Below are 26,244 nucleotides of genomic sequence, written 5' to 3'. Positions count from 1 at the left end.
AAACATCAAAGCTTTTTGTGTGGTTTGAATAAACTCATTAACATTTATGTTTTTCTAAACACAATAACTGATATGTTCCTTATGAAAAAAATATGTTTATTTTGCATTAACAGATGACTGTAAACACAAATAATATAACAGTATAAGTGGTTTGTCCTGAGGCGCACAAACGGATTCGTAAAAGAATATTAATGACACATCGGTGAGTCTGATGATGTCATTTATTATCAGCTTGAGCTGAAGAAGACTTTGACAGTGTTGTTGTAGATTGTGTTGCCCAGCTCCAGTGGATCCTCCTCCCTCGCTGCTGCCATCACCTCCAGGACTTGTCTGCAAGAGACAAACAGTGAAATCTTAAAATTAAAGGTCTATTGTGTTTAACAATATTCACGCTTCAGTGTGACGTCTGATTGTATCCACTGGATTTATAAAGCTTTTCCCTTTAGTGACTTACATGATATGACAGGGCTCATTCCGGTCCTTCAGGCAGTGTGCTGCTTCCCACTTCTTCTTTGTGGGAAATGTAGTTTTAACATATTTGGACCCGGCATGAGTGTTTTTCACACCACACCACGGGGCATCTGGAAATGAGCAGAAGGCGGAAATCCATAAATAACATAAATGTAGCATTTAAAGAACTGTAACATCAGCAAAAGATTTCTATAAAGTGAGCACAAACCTATTTTAATCTAATATATTCCCTCTTAGTGGTGATACAGCTTCAACAAGAATATAAAACCAATGTCTCCAGAGCTTTAAGAAAACTTTATATTAAAGGTTCACTCTGTGATCAAACTCAGGCCACATTCTGCCAAAAGCTTTAAAATCAACAGGCTGTGTGACTCACCTGTTTCTATCATGAGCCTTTCTGTGGGGATCGACTTCATAGCTTCAATATTGGCCTCTGTTTTCAAGGAACTGAAAGATATGGAAGTGAGACTCAGTGTGATTCAGGTCAAGTTCAAGGAAACCGAACAACATTTCTCAGATTATCCCACCATCCATTTATTCCAATATAGAGGTCCAGGTCAATGACAGCAGCAGCGTCTTCTGCAGTTCCATCAAATGAGTGGACCTGAAATTCAAAATAGCAATAACGCAGAAGAATTTTGATCAGATTCATTCATAAAGTGACTCAGTGGCTTTTAAAATATGCAAACAATGTTTTGCAAATTAGTTTTATTGAATGAAATCAGGTTTGTTTGTGAATTTATCCCAACAAAAGTATTAACTTCACAGAATTTTACATTTTAGGTCCTTAATCTGTTCAGTTTACATCGAGTATTGTAGCCTGTCACAGAAATAATTCACTTTTACAGAGGTTGTTTTTGCATCTCCAGGATGTGGGAAGCATATCCTCCTCTGTAAATACTATGATATTTAGACATCATATCATCCTTACCACTCCTCCAACACATCGATCTCGATTTCTCTTCATGATGTCTGTGGAAACAAAAACAGTCGAATGTTTCGCATAAAAATCAAATTCCTGAACCAGATCAGGTGTCTGCTTCACAAACCTACCGATGAACTCCTGATGGGAGTTTCTGCAGTGGAGGAACATGGGCAGCTTGGTCTCCTCCGCCAGGTCAAACTGCTTCTCAAAGTATCTGCAACACACCAGAAGGAGCAAATTGAGGGACTGGAAACAAAAGTCCATGAGGGCCATTTAAGCTAAAGGCCATTTTCTTATAGACTTCTAAAGAAAGCAGGTTAAAGGTACTTTCACTTTTCATACTCGGAAACAATCTGCAAGTCTGTGGAGTCATAAATGAACAATCATGTTTATTAGAAGGAAATTAGAAGGAAATCTTCAGGGGAAAAAAGCTTTTAGACTTTTTGGCACATCTATCAGGTTTCACTGGTAACTCAAAGGATGCAGTCACTATTAAAATTCCCAATGTTGCCTTAAAAAATGGCCGCCGACTGGCAAGATTTGCTTCTAGAAGGCCTTTTTTCAAAATCTGCATCAGCATCCTGACTACTGCACCACAATTCTTTAGCATATATAATGAGGCCCAGCATGATGAAGTATACCAACTTCTATGTTGAGTGCACTTAAAAAATGGGGTTTTTTGTTCTTGTTCTTCTCTTCTTTCCCTCATCGCCTAGTCCATTTCAGGGAGTGAAATAAATGAGGGTTTTGTCCGGGATATTAACACTCATAAACATCTCCAACAGCTATTAGCCAAACTGTTGCTGTAAAAATCTCTATCATCCCAGAATTTCACGATGACCTTTTTTAAAACAAATCAACACTGCAGCGATCCCTGAAGTCATGGTTATGATTAAAATACATGAGGTTTCATCAAAGTGATGGACACAGCATACCTTTTCAACTCCTACTTTGAGAGCTCGCTCAATGATCTCACTGAAGTCATCTGTCAGGAAAACGTGAGACTCAGAAAAACATCATGTGAACAGCCCCACAGTGAAAATAAGACTGAAGCAGTAGCTCACCGTCATGTTTCTGCTTCCCTCTGTAGAGTCCTCTGAACATGGGATCTGTCAGGTTCACCCCGATGTCTGAAGAGCAAGAGGTCAGAATTTATCTACATGTACTGACTCAGAGAGTGTTACTGATTGTATCTTTGTAATTAAAGCAGCACAGTATTGGTACCAGCATCGTGCTGAGAGACGCTCTGAGGTCACGTTATACAATAACACTGAACACATTTAGCAGTAATGTTCCCTCTAAGCTGCGCATGTGCGCAATTGCGCACTGCTGGCACAGTCTCTGCACACAGAAAATCTGCATTGCGCACCAAAAAAAAAAAAAAATCTACCTGAATTGAAATTAAAATTAATACTTTAACAATTCTGTTTTGCAGTGTTAGTGTCTAGTGATGTGTCGGTCGCGAACAAAACGGCTCTTAGGGCCGAATCTGAAGTGAATGACGCGACCCTCTCTCTCTCACTTTTCCTCTTTCTCACTGCTTCACTCCGCACGCGAGCCTTGTGCGTTGCGCTGGGCAGAGGGGGGGTAGTTACACTGGCAGTAGCACAGGAACAGAGCGGGAGGGAGAGAGAGAGAAAGAGAGCCAGGGACAACAACGTCACATTAGAAAGGTATAGTAATCATCCACAACTATATTCAGTTGCGGATGATAAAGGATTCAGAACGTTTATTCATGCAGGCCCATATGACAGATGTTACGAAATCATTTCACCCTGGTTCTTTTGATTCCTCGGGCATCCAGAGACGGCACCAGAACTCAGTAGTCATTTCACAAAACCTTTATTCATCTTCATTCATCTTCAGTTAAGCATGCATCTTCTAGAAGGGGAGACGTGCAAGGCTGGTGTCCCTCTGCAAAATCTTCACCTCTTTGTTTGTTACAGTCAGCTTTATAGAAGCGACCCCATCATAAAACCCCCATGGTGTGGTGCAAACTCTGTGTTTGTATGTGTATGCACGAGCACGTGAGTGCCTGTGTGTGCACGTACCCGTATGTCTATGTGAGTGCACGTGAGTGACTGTGCGTGTAGGTGGGTCGTAACAGTCAAAGCACTGTGTGTGTCTCTGTGCACGTGACTTCCTGCCGCTTATAAAAGTAATCCCCTCACCCAAGCTACACCAAATTCCTTTAGACCACATACAAAACAGAGTTAACATATTACAAACACTGAGACCCTCACTCTCCATCCACTGGGCCAATGGCCTCTTGTTGTCTTACATTTACGGATAAGCATGTGGAGAGTCTCCTGCAAACCTACTTCTAAGTTTATAACAATTATGAGTTTTTATTAAAGGTACAAGCATCAGCATCAGCAACCCCCAACTATAGCTTCCTGTCTCCTTTCATGAGAGCAGACCCCCAGTGTCAATAAATTCCTTTCTCTCTAAACAATTACACACACTCTCAGGCCTACAGCTAAGCCAAACTGAAACACAGACCAATCCTTCCTTATTCCTGTGATCTAAACAAATTTAACACATCATATTATAATAATTATTTTCTTGTACTCACACAGAGAATGTGCATCTTCTTTTTGTTTTCATATTTTAATTTATATTTAATTGTGTTGTGGTTTGTAGTGTTTTGTGTTGTTTTACTTTAAATTTGTTTAAAATGAAAAGGCTAAAATTTAAATAGTTAAAAGTTGAAATGTAAATAGTTGGTTTTTGTATTATATGATTCATTTATTACATTTTATGTGGAGTGAATAAATAAAAGTATATTTACAGTGGCCGCTAGAGACAAAGCACGTACAAAACACAACAGAAGTGCTCCAGGATGCTAGGCGCAGTGTTGAGCTTTTGTTTTATATATATATATATATATATATATATATATATATATATATATATATATATATATATATATATATATATAAAACCACTTTTTTTTTTACATTAGTAATTCCTTTTCTGCATAATTTTAATTTTAATTAAAGCAACAAAACAACCTGAAGAGCCGGTTGGGAGCCGAAAGAGTCGGCTCTTTTTAGTGAGCCGAGCCGAAAGAGCCGGTTCTCTAAAAAGAGCCGGAAATCCCATCACTATTAGTGACTGGCTACTCCTAGAGCTGGGCGATATAAGATTTTTTCATATCACGATATGCTTTTTTCATTTCTGGCGATAACGATATATATCATGATATAAGCCAAATAACTATATTTGTAAGATTTAAATGTGCCGTTGCTCACAAGTAAAATGTGAAATAATTAGCAGCTTGTTTTAATTTAAATATTTATCATAATAAGTTGAACAGGGTAGATGTACTTAAGGAACATGAGACTTCAGTTTCAGATAAATAAAGGCAAATATTGCAAACTACACAAAAGGCAGCCGCTAAAGCGTTTAAGTTTCAAAATAGAACAAACAAAACAAACTACTAAATTGTCAATTCCACTTAGAAACAAAATATTAATTCTAAAAATAAATCTTAGTTTGTTTTACAGAAGAACAGACAAAATTGACTAACTTTTGTCAATATCAAATAAACTGAGAACTAAAAGGAAATTCTCAATCTCTCCTTGTTGTATAGCTTAGCTTTTCAAACAGTTACTTTAGTCTGACAAAAGCTGAATGACGAATTAGCGCTTTCAGTCAGAGATTGAGCATGCACCGGTTTATTGTATTTCCAGACTTGCTTTCGGCACAATTTACAGTGCGCGCTACTCTGTTTTTTGTCAGACTTGAAATCGCCGAAATACCTTCACACTACGGAACTTCTATGGCCCTTCCGTTCGACAAGCTCTCCGGCATTGGAACCATCATCGGTTTTTTCTTCGGTAACCTTCGCTCACGCTCTCGGTTGATTTTTCTCTAGTCGGCACACTCATTTCCTTCATTACCTGGGCAGCCCGGCTAGCTGCTTCCCAAACAAATACACATGTGCGCCTTGGCACTTGTGCTGCACGTGACGTGACGCTGCAGCTGTGATTGGTTCGGCTCTGCGCTACTTAATTTGGATTGGCTGTTCTTTTTTTTTTTTAAGAGGACAAGAGAGATGAGGCCTATCGCAATAGTTTAATTTTTCTATCGAGAAAAAGTTATTTCGCAATACATATCGTTATCGTTCTATCGCCCAGCTCTAGCTGCTCCTGTATGGGATTAGAACGATGCCACCTTATCCCATAGTCCAGCCAATGATGCGATTCACATTCGTATATACGCAGCTAATCAACATTGTTGACAGGCTATGACAGCGTCCTTATGTGCCGACACCGGTGTTTTAGCTAGCAAAGCGGCGTGGCTGATGTGGAGTAGGTTAATGTTATTGTATTGTTATTGTTAAATTGTTATTGATCCCTTTACCCCTAGTCCTAAAGTGTATGTTTATTTCCTTACTCTTCCTATATGTATTGTTTGTTTACTTGCACTGCTGTAACTGGAGCCTCGTCTCGTCTCTCTATATACTGGACTGTATGTAGCGGAGATGACAATAAAGTTTACTTTGACTTCAGCAGCGAGCAGGCGCACTGAGGGCTATGAGGGGCCGTACAAGCCAAAATTCATTCTTTCACTCTCACACACATACATTCTTCTTTCACACACATATATTTTCACTCTCACACACATACATTCTTCTTTCACACACATATATTTTCACTCTCACATACATACATTCTTCTTTCACACACATATTTTCACTCTCACACACATACATTCTTCTTTCACACACATATATTTTCACTCTCACACACATACATTCTTTTTTCACACACATATTTTTACTCTCACATACATACATTCTTCTTTCACACATATATTTTCACTCTCACACACATACATTCTTTTTTCACACACATATATTTTCACTCTCACACACATACATTCTTTTTTCACACATATATTTTCACTCTCACATACATACATTCTTCTTTCACACACATATATTTTCACTCTCACACACATACATTCTTTTTTCACACACATATATTTTCACTCTCACACACATACATTCTTTTTTCACACATATATTTTCACTCTCACACACATACATTCTTTTTTCACACATATATTTTCACTCTCACATACATACATTCTTCTTTCACACACATATATTTTCACTCTCACATACATACATTCTTCTTTCACACATATATTTTCACTCTCACACACATACATTCTTTTTTCACACACATATATTTTCACTCTCACACACATACATTCTTTTTTCACACATATATTTTCACTCTCACATACATACATTCTTCTTTCACACATATATTTTCACTCTCACACACATACATTCTTTTTTCACACATATATTTTCACTCTCACACACATACATTCTTTTTTCACACACATATATTTTCACTCTCACATACATACATTCTTCTTTCACACACATATTTTCACTCTCACACACATACATTCTTCTTTCACACACATATATTTTCACTCTCACACACATACATTCTTCTTTCACACACATATATTTTCACTCTCACACACATACATTCTTTTTTCACACACATATTTTTACTCTCACACACATACATTCTTCTTTCACACACATATATTTTTACTCTCACATACATATATTTTCACTCTCACACACATACATTCTTCTTTCACACACATATATTTTTACTCTCACACACATACATTCTTCTTTCACACACATATATTTTTACTCTCACATACATATATTTTCACTCTCACACACATACATTCTTCTTTCACACACATATATTTTCACTCTCACACACATACATTCTTCTTTCACACACATATATTTTCACTCTCACACACATACATTCTTCTTTCACACACATATATTTTCACTCTCACACACATACATTCTTCTTTCACACACATATTTTTTCACTCTCACACACATATTTTTTCACTCTCACACACATACATTCTTCTTTCACACACATATATTTTCACTCTCACACACATACATTCTTCTTTCACACACATATATTTTCACTCTCACACACATACATTCTTCTTTCACACACATATATTTTCACTCTCACACACATACATTCTTCTTTCACACACATATATTTTCACTCTCACACACATACATTCTTCTTTCACACACATATATTTTCACTCTCACACACATACATTCTTCTTTCACACACATATATTTTTACTCTCACACACATACATTCTTCTTTCACACACATATATTTTCACTCTCACACACATACATTCTTCTTTCACACACATATATTTTCACTCTCACACACATACATTCTTCTTTCACACACATATATTTTTACTCTCACACACATACATTCTTCTTTCACACACATATATTTTTACTCTCACATACATATATTTTCACTCTCACACACATACATTCTTCTTTCACACACATATATTTTCACTCTCACACACATACATTCTTCTTTCACACACATATATTTTCACTCTCACACACATACATTCTTCTTTCACACACATATATTTTCACTCTCACACACATACATTCTTCTTTCACACACATATTTTTTCACTCTCACACACATATTTTTTCACTCTCACACACATACATTCTTCTTTCACACACATATATTTTCACTCTCACACACATACATTCTTCTTTCACACACATATATTTTCACTCTCACACACATACATTCTTCTTTCACACACATATATTTTCACTCTCACACACATACATTCTTCTTTCACACACATACATTCTTCTTTCACACACATATATTTTCACTCTCACACACATACATTCTTCTTTCACACACATATATTTTTACTCTCACACACATACATTCTTCTTTCACACACATATATTTTCACTCTCACACACATACATTCTTCTTTCACACACATATATTTTCACTCTCACACACATACATTCTTCTTTCACACACATATTTTTTCACTCTCACACACATATTTTTTCACTCTCACACACATACATTCTTCTTTCACACACATATATTTTCACTCTCACACACATACATTCTTCTTTCACACACATATATTTTCACTCTCACACACATACATTCTTCTTTCACACACATATTTTCACTCTCACACACATACATTCTTCTTTCACACACATATATTTTCACTCTCACACACATACATTCTTCTTTCACACACATATATTTTCACTCTCACACACATACATTCTTCTTTCACACACATATATTTTTACTCTCACACACATACATTCTTCTTTCACACACATATATTTTTACTCTCACATACATATATTTTCACTCTCACACACATACATTCTTCTTTCACACACATATATTTTCACTCTCACACACATACATTCTTCTTTCACACACATATATTTTCACTCTCACACACATACATTCTTCTTTCACACACATATTTTTTCACTCTCACATACATATATTTTCACTCTCACATACATACATTCTTCTTTCACACACATATATTTTCACTCTCACACACATACATTCTTTTTTCACACACATATTTTTACTCTCACACACATACATTCTTCTTTCACACACATATATTTTTACTCTCACATACATATATTTTCACTCTCACACACATACATTCTTCTTTCACACACATATATTTTCACTCTCACACACATACATTCTTCTTTCACACACATATATTTTCACTCTCACACACATACATTCTTCTTTCACACACATATTTTTTCACTCTCACATACATATATTTTCACTCTCACACACATACATTCTTCTTTCACACACATATATTTTCACTCTCACACACATACATTCTTCTTTCACACACATATTTTTTCACTCTCACATACATATATTTTCACTCTCACATACATACATTCTTCTTTCACACACATATATTTTCACTCTCACACACATACATTCTTCTTTCACACACATATATTTTCACTCTCACACACATACATTCTTCTTTCACACACATATATTTTCACTCTCACATACATACATTCTTCTTTCACACACATATATTTTCACTCTCACATACATACATTCTTCTTTCACACACATATATTTTCACTCTCACACACATACATTCTTCTTTCACACACATATATTTTCACTCTCACATACATACATTCTTCTTTCACACACATATATTTTCACTCTCACACACATACATTCTTTTTTCACACACATATTTTTACTCTCACATACATACATTCTTCTTTCACACACATATTTTTTCACTCTCACATACATATATTTTCACTCTCACATACATACATTCTTCTTTCACACACATATATTTTCACTCTCACACACATACATTCTTCTTTCACACATATATATTTTCACTCTCACATACATACATTCTTCTTTCACACACATATATTTTCACTCTCACATACATACATTCTTCTTTCACACACATATATTTTCACTCTCACATACATACATTCTTTTTTCACACACATATTTTTACTCTCACATACATACATTCTTCTTTCACACACATATATTTTTACTCTCACACACATACATTCTTCTTTCACACACATATATTTTCACTCTCACATACATACATTCTTCTTTCACACACATATTTTTACTCTCACATACATACATGGTACAGTCTGCTCTGCCCTTTCCTGTAGAGGGCGTCTGAGTTATGAGTCCAGTCCAGTTTGCTGTTCAGATGAACACCAAGGTACCTGTAGCTGTCCACAGCTACAGGAGAGGGCGGGGCGGCGGGGGATTCTCTGGCTGGCTGGAGCAGCATCTAATAACCAACCCGCAAAATAAAACAAACCAACAAACGCGAAAACACCAGACATTATGATACAGATTTACACCGATGTTTTTTTGAAATTCTATACGCGAAAAGTGAGCGCGAGAGCCCTCTATGAGGGGCCGTACAAGCCAAAATTCATTCTTTCACTCTCACACACATACATTCTTCTTTCACACACATATATTTTCACTCTCACACACATACATTCTTCTTTCACACACATATATTTTCACTCTCACACACATACATTCTTCTTTCACACACATATTTTTACTCTCACGTAGTTTTATTTTAATTTTTATATTTAGATATTTTATTCTCATGTTTACACATATTTGACACACACATTGCAATATTGTGCTCTCTTATACATGTATTCTAATCTACATATTTACACATTTGCACTCTAATATACATGCATTTTCATTTATGCATTCCTATATTTTGCTCTCATTTACATGCATTTAATCTTACAAATAATATATGTATGTAAGAAGAGAATGCATACATGTCTGAAGAAAATATATGTATGCAAGAGAATAATGTATGTGAATGAAAGAGTATAGTGGAAACGGAAGGAGTTTAATGGAAACGGAAGGCTGGGTGTCCGTACCGCTGTGATTGGCTGAGAAGCACGTGCGGGTCACTTTCAAGTGTCTGACAGCATGGAGGGGGGAGAAGAAACTTGAGTTCTTCAGCAAGCTATCGGGGTGTTAAGAAATATTTTATCTTCTCCTGAAACTGTCACATCGTTGTCCTCGTCCTTTGATCGAGATGGGACGGGCTCAACTGCACCCAGTGTTACCCACAGCACGGTGGAAAGTGAGATGAGGGAACTTTTTAGACCAGCTAACACCCGGGTAGCTTCAACGTGCCAACTAGCTACACGGAGTTCGACTGGAGTGCGGCAGTCTTTGCGAAATCAGACCCAGAAACACTTTGGCAACTGGAACTGCAGATCAAGGAAAAGGTAAGAACAAAACAGACTGCCACTTAACTGTACAACTGCGAAATACAAAATACGAAATGTGCTTTGCTGATTTAGCAACGCACTTTGCTACCCTTATAAAATTTTAGCCCTAGCCAATTTATTCAGCAGCATCCACATTAAAAACAGTAAAGACTGTGGCATTTATTTCAATATTAGTGGCTGTTTGTACTTGTGACCCGAGTGTAAGTTGATGCTTACTTTAAGATTACTTTATACTAAATCTTCTTTATTAATGTGGGAGGTGGTAGCTACATTAGCCTGCTAAATAAAAGGTTGGGTTAATTTACTTGTTATTTTTGTTTAGTTTTGTATTTATTTATTTATTTTTTTGGGTAGAATTTTAATCTTGCTAGAAGACATCAATCCAACTCTGTGTTGTGAGTGGATCAATATCTGTACCACTGTAGAGGTAGATAAACATAGATGCCAAGTCATGCCTTCAGTCCAGTTTCTACAGTGTGTGTTTGAAATAAGAAAAAAAAGTAATATGATTGGTGTCTTTTTTGTTCTTTACTCAAAGTAAAAAGTAATAGCAAATGTTTCTTTGTATGCCTCTTTGTAGGCGTATTTCATTTTAAAGAGCAGTAAACAAAAAATCCTTATGCAGTTTATTTTTTGAGCTTTTGTGATTGAGGGGGCCGCACTGTAATTGAACTGCAGCATTTAGATTTTCTTTCATTGTACTATATATTATATATATTAGGGGTGCAACGATACTCGTATCGATATTGAACCGTTCGATACAGTGCTTTCAGTTCGGTACGCATGTGTATCGAACAATACAAAATTTTTAATTTATTTTATCAACTCTTCTTCTGACGATGCTGTCTGTGTTGAGAGCTCAGTGGATCTGCGTTCGACTACTCCGCCTAGGCTGCACTGTCGAGCGCAGATCCACTGAGCGCAGCGCAAGCTAGCAAGACAGAAGCTAAGCTCGTTGCAACATAGCAAATTGAACCTCCCCCACCCTCATTCAGATCTGGCCTTTGGAACTATCTTGGTTTTCATGTGAAGCATGACAATGAAGGTAAGCGTGTCATGGACAAAAGTAAAACAGTATGTCGGATGTGCCACGCAATGCTCAATTACATGGGTGGAAACTACTGCGTTAACGCCCCACACACGGGGCGATCCGTGGTAACTCGTTAACGGAGACTTGCCGAGTTGTGGCGTTAACGTCATTTCAGATTAACGCTGACAGCACTAGTGGGAACACAATGAATATGACTGCACATTTACGCCGACATCATCCTAGTGCAAAGACAAGTGGAAGCAGACAAAAACAACAAGCACGCATGCTACAAACTTTACCCGAGTCATTTAGACAGCTGTTAGCACATGATTCTCCTTATGGGGACCTGATATGTTTAATATGCTGCTGAGAATATAGCCCAGAAGAAGTGTATAGTATAGCTTTTATTTTGGAAAGAGCCATTTCTCTGTAATAAACTCTCTTTTCCAAAGATGAGGGATTTCTCGATCAGATATTTATTTTTTTATTACTTTGTCGTTTCAGCAACATTAAATTTAAAAACTGTACTTTTGAGTTAAAATATATATTTATAATTTTAATAAATGACAAATTAAAAAAGCATGAACATTTTTTTGTATCGAAAAAATATCGAACCGTGACACCAAAGTATCGAACCGAACCGTGAATTTTGTGTATCGTTGCACCCCTAATATATATATATATATATATATATATATATATATATAAAACACCCATCTCGCCCCTGCGGGCGGTTTATCCTTCAAACTCGGGTCCTCTACCAGAGGCCTGGGAGCTTGAGGGTTCTGCGCAGTATCTTAGCTGTTCCCAGGACTGCGCTCTTCTGGACAGAGATCTCTGATGTTGTTCCCGGGATCTGCTGGAGCCACTCGCCTAGCTTGGGAGTCACCGCACCTAGTGCTTCGATTACCACTGGGACCACCGTTACCTTCACCCTCGACATCCTCTCGAGCTCTTCTCTGAGCCCTTGGTATTTCTCCAGCTTCTCGTGTTCCTTCTTCCTGATATTGCTGTCATTCGGAACCGCTACATCGATCACTACAGCCGTCTTCTTCTGTTTGTCTACCACCACTATGTCAGGTTGGTTAGCCACCACCATTTTGTCCGTCTGTATCTGGAAGTCCCACAGGATCTTAGCCCGGTCATTCTCCACCACCCTTGGGGGTGTCTCCCATTTTGACCTCGGGACTTCCAGGTTATACTCGGCACAGATGTTTCTGTATACTATGCCGGCCACTTGGTTATGGCGTTCCATGTATGCCCTGCCTGCTAGCATCTTGCACCCTGCTGTTATGTGCTGGATTGTCTCAGGGGCATCTTTACACAGCCTGCACCTGGGGTCTTGCCTGGTGTGATAGACCCCAGCCTCTATGGATCTTGTACTCAGAGCTTGTTCTTGTGCTGCCATGATTAGTGCCTCTGTATTGTCTTTCAGTCCAGCTTTGTCCAGCCACTGGTAGGATTTCTGGATATCAGCCACCTCCTCTATCTGCCGGTGGTACATACCGTGCAGGGGCCTGTCCTTCCATGATGGTTCCTCGCCTTCCTCCTCTTTCTTGGGTTTCTGCTGCCTGAGGTATTCACTGAGCACGCTGTCAGTTGGGGCCATCTTCGTGATGTATTCGTGGATGTTTCTTGTCTCATCCTGGACTGTGGTGCTGACACTCACCAGTCCCCGGCCTCTTTCCTTCCACTTAGCGTACAGCCTCAGGGTGCTGGACTTGGGGTGAAACCCTCCATGCATGGTCAGGAGCTTTCTTGTCTTTAAGTCAGTGGCTTCTATCTCCTCCTTTGGCCAGCTTATTATCCCAGCTGGGTACCTGATCACGGGCAGGGCGTAGGTGTTGATGGCCCGGATCTTGTTCTTACCGTTCAGCTGACTCCTCAGGACTTGCCTGACCCTCTGCAGGTACTTGGTGGTTGCAGCTTTCCTAGCGGCCTCTTCATGGTTCCCATTCGCCTGCGGGATCCCCAGGTACTTGTAACTGTCCTCTATGTCTGCAATGTTGCCTTCTGGTAGTTCAATCCCCTCAGTTCTGACTACCTTCCCTCTCTTTGTTACCATCCGACTACACTTCTCCAGTCCGAACGACATTCCAATGTCATTGCTGTATAGCCTGGTAGTGTGGATCAGTGAATCGATGTCTCGTTCACTCTTGGCATACAGCTTGATGTCATCCATGTACAGGAGGTGGCTGACAACCGCTCCGTTTCGTAGTCGGTATCCGTAGCCAGTCTTGTTAATGATCTCACTGAGGGGGTTCAGGCCTATGCAGAACTGCAGTGGGGACAGAGCATCTCCTTGGTAGATCCCACACTTGATGGTGACTTGTGCTATGGGCTTGGAGTTGGCCTCTAGTGTTGTACGCCACATCCCCATTGAGTTCCTGATGAAGGCTCTTAGGGTCCTGTTGATCTTGTACAATTCTAGGCATTCCAGTATCCAGCTGTGGGGCATTGAGTCATAGGCCTTCTTGTAATCAATCCAGGCTGTGCACAGGTTGGTCAGTCTGGTCTTGCAGTCTCGGCTGACTGTTCCGTCTACCAGTAGCTGGTGTTTTGCGCCTCTGGTATTCTTGCCAATCCCTTTCTGTGCCCCGCTCATGTATTGACCCATGTGCCTGTTCATCTTAGCCGATATGATGCCTGACAGGAGCTTCCATGTAGTACTGAGGCAGGTTATTGGTCGGTAGTTGGATGGGACCGGTCCCTTCTTGGGGTCCTTGGGGATCAGGACCGTCCGACCTTCGGTTAGCCATTCCGGGTGTCTCTCGTTAACTAGCAGCTGGTTCATTTGTGCTGCCAGACGCTCGTGGAGTGCAGTCAGCTTCTTCAGCCAGTAGGCGTGAACCATGTCGGGCCCTGGTGCTGTCCAACTCTTCATACTGGAGACCCTTTCTTGGATGTCTGCCACTGTGATGGTTACTGGACCCTGTTCAGGGAGGTCGCTATGGTCTGCCCTCAAATCCACTAGCCACTGAGCATTGCCGTTATGGGTTGCGTCCTTCTCCCATATGCTCTTCCAGTATTGCTCCGTCTCCAGCCTTGGTGGTGCTGTTCTCTTATTGTTCCCTTGCCACTGAGAGTACACCTTTGCTGGTTCTGTGGAGAACAGCTGGTTTATTCTCCTGCCTTCTATCTCTCTGGTGTACCTCCTCAAGCAGCTGGCCAAGGCTGTGAGTCTTTGCTTGGCAGTTTCCAAGGCCTCAGGTACGGACAGCTTGCTGTATTTCTTATGCACCTTCTTTGTCGCGCCTTTCTGCAACTCCGTTAGTTGGCTAACCTCCCTCCGTGCTACTTTGATCTTGCCCTCTAGCCTCCTTCTACATGCAGGGTACTGCCCCTTGTGGCTGTTCAACTTGTAGCCAAGCATCTCACTGATCACTTCTGCCGTATTGTAGATCAGCTTGTTAGTGTCGGTAATCGTGGTTGTAGGTATCATCCGTAGTGCTGCATTAACATCATCTAGCAGACCTTCTGAGGGTACTTCACGTAATCTTGGTAACCGGCTACGGGGGATCCAGGTTTCAAGCTTGGCCATGATCCTATCTTTCAGGTCAGTTCCTCTCGCACTCAACGATCCTTCTCCTATCGCACTTGGGGCTATGTACCCAATCTCGGGTGGGGGTGATGATATCTCCCCCCTGACCTGGCGTCCTGACTCCTCCTTGCTGTAGCATTTATGTCGTACCTCGTCAATCTCTAGCTGTGAGAGCAGTCCCTTCTTTCGAATGTTGGAACACTGAGCTACTAGTTGTTTCGCCGTCATTGTGGATGTTGGGTATCGAAGAATCCATAGGTCCCTCATCCTATTCATGTAACCCCTTCCGCCAGGGTTACTTGCATAGTAGCATTCCAACAACGCCCTGTTTTCGTCTCTTGCCCACCGATGCCTTCTTGTTATATATATATATATATATATATATATATATATATATTTTTTTTTTTATTCAAGCTTCAGTGAATTAAAATGGTCAAACCCCAAAACATTTTCTATATTACGTACATTTTCCATTTTTTCAAAGGCAATTTAAATGCATGCTATTTCTTTATGCATTTTTTTTCTTTCAAATTATGACTCTGTTATTTGTGTTTAACTTTAAACATATTCAAGTGGGCTAAATGGCTAGCTGTGATACTGTTTTTTAATATGAACTGTGTAACAGCAGTCGAAACCTAATGCGACACAGCTTTTGTCAGTAGTCTTTTCGATATCTAGGCATTTCAAAGCTTTACATAACGATTTAAGTCAGAGAATAGGTAGACATGAATCAGTAAACTAAACTAAAAGAACCAAAGCAGTTATCCTTTCTTGAACACTCCATTTTTGGCATACTTTTTTGACATTTGTATAAAGTTTACTTCTGTTACTACTGGTTTAAGTCTGATTCAAAGAGGAAAACAAGATTAGCTCTAAAAAAGTTATTGGAACATTTTTGCAACAATTTTTTCAACATTTTACAACTTAACTGTTTTCCAGCCTGGAGTTTCTGATGGCTTGTGGCAGCAGACTGATTGCGCCCAAACTGCGAGCAGGACAGGAGCTGGATGCAAATCTCATACATAAAATTTATAAATTGAAAGCCCTATACATCAGACCATCAAAACCAATTTTGGTACGTTATTTGACTTTTGAATGAATCTACTTAGCACTCTACAGTAATAATATTAAGACCAAAAATTGGTGCATAAACAACCTTTGAACTTTCTCATCTCTGTTCTTTTTAAACTTGCCTTTCACCTTTTGTAGTTGGATAGAATAGATAGAATTTTTAAAATGTTAATCCTAAGCTCTGGTATTGACTAAATTTACAGCTGCTCTGTTGGACTGTTTGTGAATTATAGAACATAAGACTACTGCTGTTCAGGAGATGTGTTACAATTTTGTCTGCCTAGTATGTAAAAGTAATTGTGAGAAAGATCTATTAACTCTTGAAATTTCTCACCCTATGGTAGCTGGGATAGGCTCCAACCACCCCACCTCTGATAAGAATAAGCAGAAGAGGTTGGATAGATGGTATTTAATGTTCAAATTCAATATATGTGAATTATTATTATTATTATTTTATTTCTAAGGATGATATTACAAGCTACAGCAGTGAAGAAAACTGTGAAGAAAACCCTGTTTCATCAAGGCAGCTGCGCTCATCATCTTCAGACAGTTTTGCCAGTTCAACAGCTGCCTTCCAACCAATCTCTGCTCCTACGCAATCTCCTGCCTCATCAGTTGGTAATGGAACATTATTAACGGAAACTCCTGCCTTGACCCATGAAAGTAGTATCTCGCACAAGTACAGCAGCGCTTTAACAAACATTTCCTTCAACCAGTTACCAGTGTCTTCATTGGAAATCTACCCTTCCACTAGTCAGCCTTCTACCTCATCATCTGCATCTTTAACTGATCCAGTTCTGGTCCTGACGTGCCAAAATACCTCAAGCTCACCCTACCAGACCAGGAATCCAGAGAATCATTGTTCAGCATTACCCTCTACATCAACACACAGTCAATCTGTAAACTACGATAACTACCTTTCAATCATGACTCCACTATCTGACATGTCTTCTGATGATGACGAACTTAACCAGGCTATACTAGCAAGCCTGCAGATCGAAAGGTTAGTTTCAAATACAAATGTTTTACAGTAGCCAATTAAACACACCGTATTTGTTGCAATCCAATTCTGTAACCAGTGTTGTGAAGGAGTGTAATACATCCTCAGATATTTATATGCATATATGATATTTATATTTGCAGTTAACAAAACAGTTTTTTGAATTATGTCTACAGAATCAAATGATAATGCTATAATGCTGGCAAATTTTATTTTATTTGAAATAGGCAGCGAATTTTTAACAGAGCCAATCTGACAATGAAATTTACTTATTGTGCATTGAAACTCAAAAATATATGTTTCTTTGCTCTAGTGCTTTCTAGTTCTCCAAAACATATAAACAATATAAAAAGCCACTGAGCAATATACTCCTTTGTACATTTTGCTTATGATAATTTCCTTTAGGGATTAATAAAGTATGCTGATTCTGATTTTGACAAAACTTTATATGTCCTTGTAGCCCTTGTATGTGAATGTTTTTACTGATGTTCTTTTCAATATTTTTTCTTTTCTTTTTTTTAATCCTATAGGACTTCAAGTTGTTTGGTATCAGCAAAAGATATTTTGGAGGAACTTTCTGCAAAAATAAACCAACAGAAGAAATGCAAGTTCAACATTAATTGATCAACAGTCCTGGATGGAGCAATTAGAGGTTTTAAACGAGTGACATATGATCCATGCCACACAATTTCTGTCAGGTTTTCTGATGATATGGGAGTACCTGAAGAGGCTCTTGACTTGGGTGGACCAAGAAGAGAATTTCTAAGACTTCTGATCGAAGCTTTGCCCCTCTCTTCAATGTTTGAGGGTGAAGAAGGCAAAATGAACTTGGCGCTTGATAGTGCTGGTATGTATTGATTTTAGGCTGATATCCCTGGAGTAATGCAATAAAAAAATCATTTTTATGAAGTTCTTGTCAAGCGCTTTCATGCATCTATTGACATGTAATGTTTTTCATTATTTCTAGCCATCAGGGAGGACAGGTACTTCATTGCAGGCAGAGCCATTGCAGTAAGCCTTGTACATGGTGGTCCACCAGCAGGCTTTCTGTCCCCAACACTCTTCTCTTGCCTTGTTGATGGCCCAGATTTGGCTAAACCAGTTTTAGAAGATGTTGCCGATAGTGACCTGCATGAAAAAATTAAAAGGGTAAAACTGATTTGTCAGTTGTTGGATAATGTTTTAGTATTGTGTGCATTTCATTCTACTCCATGTATTAATTGGGGCCCATTAATTTTTTATTTTTTTTATTTGAAGGTTAAAGAGTGTAAATTCTTTGAAGATCTGATAGTAGCAACTGAGCCACTTCAGGAATACTTAGCCAATGCTGGCTGCCTGAGGCCGCTGCAGAGGCTGGAAGACAAGGATCTGCTTATACATGACATTCTCATGTTCCAAGTAATACACAGAGTCCGTGGTCCATTTGAAAGGTATGTATGTATGTATTTATTATTGTCCAATAAGTAACTCAAACCCATGCTGATTGCCTTGTATTCTGGGAATTTTGTGTGACATTTCTTTATGTGTAGGTACACCATGCCTCCAAAGGTGCCAGCATCACATTAGGGCTGCCACAAACGATTATTTTGATAGTCGACTAGTCACCGATTAATTTTGCGATTAGTCGACTAATCAGATCATGCATCCATTGGACGTAAAACGTACAGCTTATTGCACCAGCATGCATCTGCTCTTATATAACTATCATTAGCTTACAGCTTTAAGTGTTTAAGGTATGTGCTAACTAAAAATAAAGACAAGATGATAGTTTATTAAATTTTAATGAAATTTGCAGATTGTTTTGGTGGAGTTTAATAAACGCAGCCGTCTGCTCCTTGCTATCTAAAATGTAACAGGACACCGGAGTAAATTCTCGAGCATCTCACACTTCTGATAATCAGTTGTCTGCTTGACATTTATTCAGCTGTGTAAAAACTATAACTTTAATCTCAGCCAAACCGATTTACTCAGGAACAAATAAAATACTGAAAAAAGCCAAACAATAACATTTTTAAGTTATCTAAGTGACTTATATATGTTTAACCTGAGTAGCGAAAGACGGCGGTGGGTTTGAAAACGATTTGCCGGGAGTCCGGTGTTCTCAGCGGCTCTAGTGAGCCTTGCCCCCGACTAGCTATCGAGCTAGTGGGTAACAGACGTCTCCGAAAACGTCGGAGCCCTTTTGAAAATATGTGGTGTCTTGATAAACTGAGCAGATATTTGAGGTTTACACAGCTACATTCTCGTCTGAAAATATGTTAAACGTTTATTTTGTGACCAAGAAAGAATAATAAGAGTAATATTAAAACTGACTAGCTGCCGCCATTGTTGGAAACTGAGCTGGGCTGCGCTATGAATTCTGGGACAGAGCTACTCCTTCTTCTTCTTCGGGGTTTAACAGCAGCTGGCATCCTTGTACATGCAGTGCTGCCATCTTCTGTTTCAGTCCGTTATTACACCCTTAAATCCTACTACTTATTCCTGCGTCTTTTGTGTTCTTACAAAGCTTCAAACGACGCGTCGACTATTAAATCAGTCGTCGACGATTTTGATAGTCGACGTAATCGTGACTAGTCGACTAATCGTGGCAGCCCTACATCACATGAAAAATGCAGATTTGGGATATACACTTTTGATGATGTGAATAATCTGAAGTAAAAATTATTGCATATATAATTCATATGTTTTAGATTATACTTCTTGGATCCATTCATTTTTTATGTGATTTGTGATTTTAAAGGTAATTCTGATTATCATTTAGATTTCAGGATGGACTACGGACACTTGAGGTGCTGGACAAAATCCAAGCTCACCCAGAGAGTTTTCGCACCCTTCTATGCTGGTCACCTTCAGTGCTCACAGCTGACCTTCTTGACAGCCTCTTTACCATCCGCCTTTCTCCAGCTGGGAGCAATAAAAGGCATGCTGAAGCAGTTGTCATTAGTTTCTGGAGAGACTACCTAACAGATGCAGAAGGTAAATTTAGCGTTTTAAGCATTCTGTGTTCAATTTATAATGCAGTGCATCTTTTCATTGAATCAGTTAAAAGTAGAAATGCTTGCTGTGTTTTTTGTCTTTAATGCCATTTTTGACAGTATTGCTTTTCCTTTAGATCAAGACGGAACGCAGAAGCTGGGGACAATTCTTGCCTTCGCCACTGGAGCCAACACTGTTCCACCAATTGGCTTCTCTCCACAAACGTCCATTGAATTTCTTCACCAAGAGCCTGATGCACAAACCATGTCTAAACTACCCATTGCAAACACGTGCATCAATTGTTTAAAGTTACCACTTCATACCTCTTACAAAGACTTTCAGGAGAATATGGACTTTGGATTAGGTAATACACATGGTTTTGGAATAGCTTAATTCCTGGTCAGGTTAGTATGCTAATCTGAGCTTTGCACTCAGTTAAATTAATGAGTGTCAATCATTAAGTAATTCTAAGGGGGTTTTTTTTGGTTTGAATATCATTGCATTTTCTTTCCCAGAAATCAAACAAAAAATGTTCCACCTAAAACACCAACTAACACACTTGAGACCAAGCTGAATTTACTTTATGTTGCCATATTTCACCCACCTGATTGGAGGCTCTGTTTTTGCATTGACCTTTTAACAAATGTTCATTTGCTTCAAGTCTTTTTGCTTGTCAGGGTACCTTTCTACAAGTATACAATAGTTATAAGGACTAACATAATTCAATTCAGTTTTTTTTTCCATTGCATTAATTTATGTGCATTGTGATTATTTTTGTTTTCTAGCTTTGTACTTGTTTGTTGCGTTTATTCTCTGGTATTATTCAATATTGTTTATCTGACACTTCTATTCTATTTGATCAGTGATCCATGTTTGATGTATTTACTGACTGTATTAATGTTAATATTATCAGTTTCAGTCATCTTGTTCCAAGACAATACATCTGGTGATTGTGATTACCAAAAACCTCAATAAAATGTGGTTGCACAAATTTATTTTTTCTTTTAACAAGGTGTTTTAAAACCAAACATGGTTGTAAAATCTCAACACACTCACATAATACAACTCATAAATTCTTTAAAATTGTATACAAACCGTCAACATGCATGTAAAGGTTGATAGTAGCATTCTTGAAATTTAAAGCTGTGACTAAACGTCTAATAATACTGAACTAACAACAGTCTTGGCACTGTATTCTTTTTAAGCTGCACAACCACAATTACAGTAAATGAAATTTCTCCAGAGGCCTTATTGGTATTTTAGGATTGTCTCTCAAGAAAACGAACAAGGTTGCAAAATAAATCTATACCGTTATTGCCATCATCTTCAAATGGATCAAAGGTCTGTTGAAGTGTAACCATCATGGTGTCACTGATGGAAATGTTAATTGATGGAACAAGGACATTATTGTTTGTCTCCAGCTCTGGCAGTGGTCTGCATTCATCAATACCAAAGTCATTTTCACAAATACCATTCATATTTGGGTTATGTATTCCTGCATTGTTGATAATGCCCCTTTGCCACAGCTGAAGAGGGGTTTGCCCTCCTTGTGTTGAAAGTCCATGGTTATTCCACTGGTTCTGAAATTCAGTGGCAGCTCTTTGAATACGTGGCAAATATATATAATGAAGACAAAATAAATGGACCTCATTAAGTGAATCTAATACACCATGCTCCTCCATAAAATTGAAAAGATTAACAAAATGATATGAGACCACTCGATTTAATTCTGCCCATAATCGCTCAATTCTTTGATTATGCACAGACCTACCAGTGATAACACTATGCCTGTTCAGTCCTTGCCTGTAAAGCATGAAACGGGCAACACCAGTGTTTTCTAGTCCATGATCACATCTCACTCTGGATGGCATTCCAAAGTTCTGAACACCAACCATGAACAGTGACAAAACACTTGATGCCCTGTTGTTATCTAAACACGCAAGGTAGATGATGGTTCTACTGAAACCATCCACACAGCCATGGAACACCATCCTCCATCTCACAAGTTTGTGGTTTCCATCTATATGCCTATAGAAAAATGAAATAAGTATAAGTTATGTATGGGGAAACTATGACATGGTCAAGGATATGCACAAGTTTGAGTAAATAAAACAATGAGTTATTTTGCTTTAGATAATCCATTTCGCTATAGACTTAGAATCAGGACTGTTTTCTGTTAGAATTTTCTCACCATAACTGATTGGAGAAAGGAACACTGTACAGTCGTCGACGTATTGCATTGCGTCTTCTGAGGGAACGTCCAAAGGGGTCAATTTCTTGTAGACTTTGTCTTACACGCCACCTTTGAATGCGTAACCCACGTGACCTCAAGCTGCCATGCACATATCGTTCACCTGCATTTGTGGTATACTGAAGAATTTCCCTAACAACCCTGTTCAGGTTTTCATCGGATAATGTTGCATAAGTCAGTGGGTCAATGCCAAGGTCCTCTCTGTGCCTGTACAGAGTACGGGAGCTAACCCCTAAGCATGTTGCAATGCTTTGCCAGTTCATTCCAAGAGATACTAAATGAGATATTTGCCCTCTTGAAATGCTGTATCGCGGTCTACCTTGAGAGCAAGTCATGAGAGGTGGAGGTAGCAAGACAAGTCTGTTCTCAGATGTAGTTCCTTGTCTGGTTTCATAAGCAGTCAGTAAAAAATTTAGCCATCCATTTAAGGACTGTAATGTATTCACTGCTTCTCTTTTTCTTGCATCGTCAACAAATCTTGAGATGGACAAAATTCCAGATAAGGTTTGAATGTGATCACCAAGTTCTCTATGGAGCCTCTGACGAACAAAAGAATCTGTAGCTTCTCTTTGAATTTGTTCCAAACATTCTAATACATTATTTAAAAAAGTTCTAACGTCATTTTCATTACTACTTACTCGACAAATTAACTGCAATACTAGCAAAGAAAGCAGGATGACTTCATTGCTTGGTTCTTCTGGTTTAGGTCTGGGTATGTCAAGTAAGTTCTCCAAGTGTATTACATTTCCTGGTTTAAGACTGACTTCCTGCTTAAAGGATGAACTTCCTGTGTTAGGAAATGCAGAGGTGAATGTCAGAGTGTATGTATGCAAGGGTAAAGGATAAACACTGGGATTGTATGTATATATGAGTATAGGAGTACAAATATATATGTGTTGAAAGGTAAAGGGTATGTATATATATATGACTAGAAAGGGCTGCACCTGCAAGGAGAATAAATATATGTCAGCATAAAAATATGTAGCATTAAGAAAAATAGAATACATGTGTGTGAAAGGAAGATTAATGGATGTATGTGAGAGTGAATATACATGGATATGAAATAAGAATAAAAGTATGTGAGATGACAATATATGTATGTGAGAGTGAAAATATATGTATGTATGTGAGAGTGACAATACATGTATGTGAGAATGAAAATATATTTGTCTGAAAGAAGAATACATGTATGTGAGAGTGAAAGTATATGTGAGAGTGAAAGAATGAATTTTGGCTTGTACGGCCCCTCATAGAGGGCTCTCGCGCTCACTTTTCGCGTATAGAATTTCAAAAAAACATCGGTGTAAATCTGTATCATAATGTCTGGTGTTTTCGCGTTTGATGGTTTGTTTTATTTTGCGGGTTGGTTATTAGATGCTGCTCCAGCCAGCCAGAGAATCCCCCGCCGCCCCGCCCTCTCCTGTAGCTGTGGACAGCTACAGGTACCTTGGTGTTCATCTGAACAGCAAACTGGACTGGACTCATAACTCAGACGCCCTCTACAGGAAAGGGCAGAGCACACTGTACCTGCTGCGGAGACTCAGGTCGTTTGGAGTGGAGGGCCCACTCCTGAAGACCTTCTATGACTCTGTGGTGGCCTCAGCCATCTTTTATGGTGTGGTCTGCTGGGGCGGCAGCATCTCTTCTGGGGACAGGAAGAGACTGAACAGGCTGATCCGAAGGGCCAGCTCTGTTCTAGGATGCCCTCTGGACCCAGTGGAGGTGGTGAGTGACAGGAGAATGGCGGCTAAGCTGTCATCACTGTTGGACAACATCTCCCACCCCATGCAGGAGACTGTGACAGCACTGAGCAGCTCCTTCAGTGGCTGCGGCACCCACGGTGTGGGACGGAGAGATTTCGCAGGTCTTCCCTCCCCACTGCTGTCAGACTCCACAACTGATCAGACTCCAACTGATCAACACACACATCCACAAATATGCAATAACACTAATGTGCAATAATCTTTTCTGGCATCGTTGTATCTTTATTTTATTTTATTCTAATTTTTGCTTTATAACTTTTGCACTGTCCACTTCCTGCTGTGACAAAACAAATTTCCCACGTGTGGGACTAATAAAGGTTATCTTATCTTATCTTATCCTCCCTGTGCAGCAAGCAGCAGGTGCACCTCGCAAACGGAGGGCGCCCTTACTCCCAGCAAATGGGTGGCAGAAAAACGATCGGTGCCTATGCCATTCCCAATATGCGCTGGCATGATGTCGGGGAAGCATGAGTACGAGCATTTTTTTTTTTTGCCGATACCTGTGATGCCGCCCCACACCACGATACCGCCCCGGGCAACCGCCCGTGTCGCCCGTATCAAAAACTGCTACTGATGACAACGTGTACAACCATTGGAGATGTGAGCAGGACAGACGGAAGAATTGACGGAAAAGGTGTGGACTTTATACCAGTTTTTAAATTGTGTTGATAGGCCACGTAAAACCAGAGTTATGATAAAAATATATGCACTGTGTGTTTTTTTCCTGAATACTATCGTTGTTTATATTTACTGCGGGAAGAAACGGTAAAAACGGCATTTTATGAGGAAAACGCTCAAAAGCGCTCTCCGCCTGTGAACAAAACCAAAACTACTATGAGCTGCCATCATGAAAGCTGAACTACTGTAAACCTGAAATAAAGTGCCCGGTATACCGTATTCCTGCACAGCTGTAAGCCTGTTACTCACAGTCTGTTCCTGCTGTGTTGTCATTTTCAAGAAGCTAACTTATTAGTACTCATGCTAACAAAACATGCAAGCTGCTCCGTTTTATAACCGTCAGCGGCAGCCAGTGACACCCGGTCTCTTCTACCTTTCTTGTAGCGTTTAACAGGCGATAAAGCAGAGGCGACTTACCAATGAATTTGTGTTGTGCCATGGTTGAAATCAGTCCTCAATGTTCCTCAGCTGGTCGCCGCGCACCTCCGGCAGGGAGTTGATCTTCTTGACGGCAGTGCGGCGGTTGATGAACATTTTCCAGCCGTTCTTGGCCTGCAGGTACATGTTAAAGTAAGCGTGCAGGCACATCGTGCAGCCGCGGATCTTGCTGCCTGACTGGAACATCATGGTGTAGACGCCGTTTCCGAACATGATGACGCCGAACAGGAACTCGATGATGTTGCCCGTGGAGCGCACGTAGTAGACGTAGTCATCCAGCTTCTCCCACAGGACATTGGAGAATCCGTCAGCCATGAAGAGGCCGTAGACGGTCAAAGACACAACCACCTGGAGAGCAGGAAGCAGAAACGTGAGC

General features: G+C 39.4%; 1 protein-coding gene and 1 pseudogene across 1 annotated transcript; one reads left to right on the top strand and one right to left on the bottom strand.

Moving 5' to 3' along the window:
* Window positions 1-207: 207 nt before the first annotated feature.
* LOC134619750 (deoxyribonuclease TATDN1-like) lies at window positions 208-25,982 on the bottom strand. Its single transcript, XM_065470054.1, has 10 exons — window positions 25,848-25,982; window positions 2,461-2,526; window positions 2,298-2,381; window positions 1,730-1,757; window positions 1,525-1,610; window positions 1,403-1,443; window positions 999-1,075; window positions 848-918; window positions 455-581; window positions 208-330 (listed from the first exon to the last, which is right to left on the bottom strand). The coding sequence occupies exons 1-10, from the start codon at window positions 25,867-25,869 to the stop codon at window positions 228-230; spliced, it is 705 nt and encodes a 234-aa protein (XP_065326126.1). The 5' UTR covers window positions 25,870-25,982; the 3' UTR covers window positions 208-227.
* Window positions 16,417-21,131, top strand: LOC134619833 (G2/M phase-specific E3 ubiquitin-protein ligase-like; annotated as a pseudogene).
* Window positions 25,983-26,244: the final 262 nt, after the last annotated feature.

This window comes from Pelmatolapia mariae, linkage group LG22 (genome assembly GCF_036321145.2).
Source record: "Pelmatolapia mariae isolate MD_Pm_ZW linkage group LG22, Pm_UMD_F_2, whole genome shotgun sequence".
NCBI lineage: Eukaryota > Metazoa > Chordata > Actinopteri > Cichliformes > Cichlidae > Pelmatolapia > Pelmatolapia mariae.
The sequence above is the reverse complement of the archived record's forward strand: the minus strand, read 5'-3'. Positions and strand labels throughout refer to the sequence as shown.